Source organism: Anneissia japonica, unplaced genomic scaffold (genome assembly GCF_011630105.1).
Source record: "Anneissia japonica isolate Jap-2015-1 unplaced genomic scaffold, ASM1163010v1 scaffold38052_len244707_cov166, whole genome shotgun sequence".
Taxonomy (NCBI): Eukaryota; Metazoa; Echinodermata; class Crinoidea; order Comatulida; family Comatulidae; genus Anneissia; species Anneissia japonica.
In genome coordinates, this window is record NW_022697064.1 from 35,478 (window position 1) to 39,532 (window position 4,055).

Consider the following 4,055-nt stretch of genomic DNA (forward strand, 5'->3'; position numbering starts at 1 on the left):
GTTGTTTTCCATTTTTCTATTTGTTTGCCATATGCAAGACCAAAAGTTTAAGTTTTTCAAAAGTTGATGCACTGTAATATATTTCAGAATATTGAGAGAATAAGACCACCAATCTACTCATTATTTCGGACTATTTAAATTTCGGTTGTATTCGAGCCCACTGCGAAACAATTTTGGGTTGGGTTGGGAATTGTTATATAAAAAGACTTGCAAGTTCACATAGAACATTTGAGAGTTACAAACCAGGAATTACATTTAATTTGCTAGTTTTTGGTGTCTTCTACGGGACTGAAATGTCAACTTACTGTTAGAAGAGTCCTGTGTTTTAGTAGGAAGGCGCCTTTGGACTGGTGGTACAGGGCTTGGACCCCAAGAGCCCATAGGATTTATGCTAGTTGGAATGTTGGCAATCTTGCAAATCTTGCATAATTAGCAGTTTTGCCAGCCAATAAGACACAAATGTTTCTTATTTGGCTGGTTTCTGTCTTGCCTTAGTATTTTTATCAAAAGAAATAACCCACTAATTTACAATGCAATTCCAAAATATATAACACACATAAAATCAAGAAGCTAACATTATGATATGAACATTCTTTATTGCTCTTCTCCGTTATACATTCTCTTTAAAAAGCTCTGTCTTTAAATATAGTAAAATAGTAATTGTGATTAAAAATATAATCTTGATAGATTAGTTTGGCACTGTATACAAAAAACATGAAATCATTGAATCATTTTACATAATGATAGTGTAGCACAAAGTTACCTGATGCTTTTGTAATTATAAAGATGCATTATTACTAATAGTTTTAAAACCATGGTAGATATTTTTTATCTATAACGGATTAAGAATTATTGTCCTCTACACAACTCAAATGGTGTCAACATTCTTCAGTGCTTTCTGCTCGACAAACATATCTTCTTTCAATACTAAAACTGTTAGCGATTATACTTATACCAAAAAGGACCACCATATAATAATGAAACAGTTTCTGATAAATGTACAGTAATTGCATTCGATAGATTAAAACTCATTGAATTTAGAAGATATTTATGAACAAATGATTTATATTCCAATTTTGGTTGATAATATAAACATAAGTTGTTAAAATAAATTTAAAAATTAGAATGACAATTGAAACATGTGAAATAGTTGGCAAATCTAATTAAATTTGGGTAGATATGTTCATTCCCTTATAGAATACATCTCTAAACAAATAATTTATATTCTAGTTTAAGTTAAAAAATAAAATCACACTTTTTAAAGACAAATTTAGTTTATATTGTGAATGATTTCATCACATAATTCAATTGCAATTTACAATTCATAATTATTGTTTATTTATGTATTTTAAAAGAAAAGTAAGTTATAGTTTCAAAACCATAGTTTTTGCAATGGGAAAATTGTTTCAATAATTATAAAGATATATTATTTGTAGTAATTGCTTCTGTTTATTATTTGTTATATTTTTGATAAAATCAGTTAATACTAATCATAGGGGCCAATCAGTAACATTAATTTGATAATGCAGTATTATAGTAATCATCTTAATAATGTGAATAATTCACAAAAGTTATAACATCCAATCTAGCATACAGTTGGTTATTATTGATAAAAGTGCCAATATCTATCTCAACATACTAAATATCTCTACTAAAACAAAGTTGAAAGGGTGACAACATCCGGTCCGGCCAAAGATGTTTCCCTTTATACGCCCTTTGCAAGAGTCAATCTCTTTACAAGTGGGACAAAATGCTGCCGGGTTAGTAGTTGCCTCCGCCAATGCGTGGCTGGCCCAGCTTGATAGCATCCAAGACACGTCCGATGTCATAATTCTTGGCCTTCAGCAGTTGAGACAACCAGCCGCCTTCATCATCAAACCCCATTGCCTTCATCTGAGTCAGTGCCTGAGCATGTCTTGGGTCTAATTAATAAAACATACACAAAACTTGTTGACACCACACAAGAAATAAAAAGTAAATCTGTATAATTATTCAAACCACCTTTATCAAATCTGATGTTCCAATCCTTGGAACTCAAAATTTGAGAGCCAGGCAAGGGCAGAAGAAAGGCACCCACCACAAAATTTTGGAGACTGGGAGAATGCATAAAAATTCTATATACTCTTCCTCAAATCGAGGGAGTTGGAACGCAAGTCAAATTCCTTAACAGTATATTGATGATTATTTACTTCTTCTCTACCCTTCAGTCAATAATTTTAAACTGATGTAAAACTCAGGTCCGTAACTAGGATCGCTTAAGAGGTGGGGTTTCTATGAGAGCCAGGCAACATGTAGGTACCCTAGTGTGTCCAGAGAAGAAGCTCTGGTGGGTTGTCTGGGTAGAGGAAGGAGGCCCTCTGGAACTGGAGCACTTATAGAATGTACTTGTTGCTATATTTCAGTCCAAAGTGATGTTAACCGCTCTCCTTAATTATTCAAAAATCACTTTCATATGGTAGGAGTGGTTGGGTTTATCACAGGGTGCCCATTTGAAAAAGGGTGATTCGCCCAAATTATAGAAGTCCTATTGTTACAATCCTGAGACGACAGTTCAGAAGAGGACCATATAAAAAGCTTTTACCTTGTTGAGACTGCCCATAGTCACCATCAGCTCCTTTCGGGTTATCTTGCACCATAGTCCATTCACTATCAGAACCTTGCGGCTTGCTGCTGTCCGTTTCCTGATAATAAATAAATGAAATAATTCAGGATTTTAAACAATTTTCACAGAATCTACTTACTAGCCCATATTCAATCTATTCCTCTTCTTCCATTCTAGTACAGACCCACATGTCAGTGTATTTTCGTACTGGATGAGGGCAGGGGCTGTGAGATGGACCAGTACACTGGGGTAACCCCCTACTCGTCTTATACTGGGTTCACACGAGACAATTGTGCACACTGGGCCTAGGGTTTATAGCCCTTATCCTAGAAGACTTGTTCCACCTCCAGAGCCATAGGCGAGCGTGCCGATATTTTGGCTGTAGGTTGCGGGCCCCTGCCTAAATTTTACTCGCCCAATCTATTTTAAGCCATTATAAATAGTAACTGTTTAATCAATTATAAACTAATAATCCAACAGGATCTCACCATTCCTTCCGGTGTTTCCTTGGTGTCTGCGTCCATTGGTTTCTCTTGGCTGTTACTGGCTTCCGAAGTTTCTTCATCTTTGTTGCACTTTTTACCCTTACCACATTGCTTGCCTTGGCCCTTGCCTCTTCTGCCATTACCCCCTGGACCACATCGACGGCCCGGGCAATTCTGTCGCACGCCACCATGTTCCACATCGATGTCAACATCAATACCTGCCAACAAAAACAGTTTATCAACATCAATTTATAACATCATTAGTAGTATTACTTTAATATATTGTTATTGGTATTGTTTTCATTATTTTTTTTAAAGATAAGATTTAATTCTATTTCTTAAAAAGTTCGTATGAAATTTGTCTTTCACACATCACAAAATCTCCACTTTCAGAAAATAGAGTTTTATATATTCAACACCAAAACTTTTGCAGAGGTCCTTAAATTACCAGGGAGGGGGAGGGTGTGTTCCAGATTTCAAAGGCCCCCAAGTCCACTACAAGTTGAGGGAGTCTAAACATGAGTAAATTTCCCACACGATTAAAATCAAACGGTACTGTGTCTGGTCTACAGGAGTTATGCGTAAGGTTGTTTACTTTTGTAATAGAAAGTTCCTTACCAAATGGATCCAACATCTGAGCAACAGATTCTCCCATTATCTTCAAGAATTCAGTGGCGTCCTTCGCTTCTTGATTCATCTCTTCGGCATTCTCTTTCGGCTTAGCATCCTCGCCAGCCGGCTGCTGCTGCTGCTGCTGCTGTTGCTGACGTTGCATCTGCCTGTGGAAGCGTCTCATTCCAGGGTAGCAGCCAAAGGGGCCGCCAAATGGGAATCTTGGCATTCCGGGCTGCCATTGTCCAGGCTAAAAAGAAAGTTTGGAAATGTAACTAAAGATTTTTACTACTGTACTGTTCTACTACTGTACAAACATCACTCATTTTTAGCACAATAATAATAGTTTACTCAAA

At 36.3% G+C, this 4,055-nt stretch overlaps 1 protein-coding gene across 2 annotated transcripts in view; it reads right to left on the reverse strand.

Annotated features, from left to right (window-relative positions):
* Positions 1-571: 571 nt before the first annotated feature.
* LOC117102204 (sequestosome-1-like) overlaps positions 572-4,055 on the reverse strand; it is a 7,373-nt gene continuing 3,889 nt past the window's right edge. For both annotated transcript variants that reach the window (XM_033242433.1, XM_033242434.1), the window contains exons 5-8: positions 3,706-3,949; positions 3,091-3,305; positions 2,582-2,681; positions 572-1,922 (exon numbers count right to left, since the gene is read on the reverse strand). In XM_033242433.1, coding sequence (XP_033098324.1) covers positions 1,762-1,922; positions 2,582-2,681; positions 3,091-3,305; positions 3,706-3,949 — 720 coding nt within the window. In that variant the 3' untranslated portion in view covers positions 572-1,761. The remainder of the gene's footprint in view (positions 1,923-2,581; positions 2,682-3,090; positions 3,306-3,705; positions 3,950-4,055) is intronic.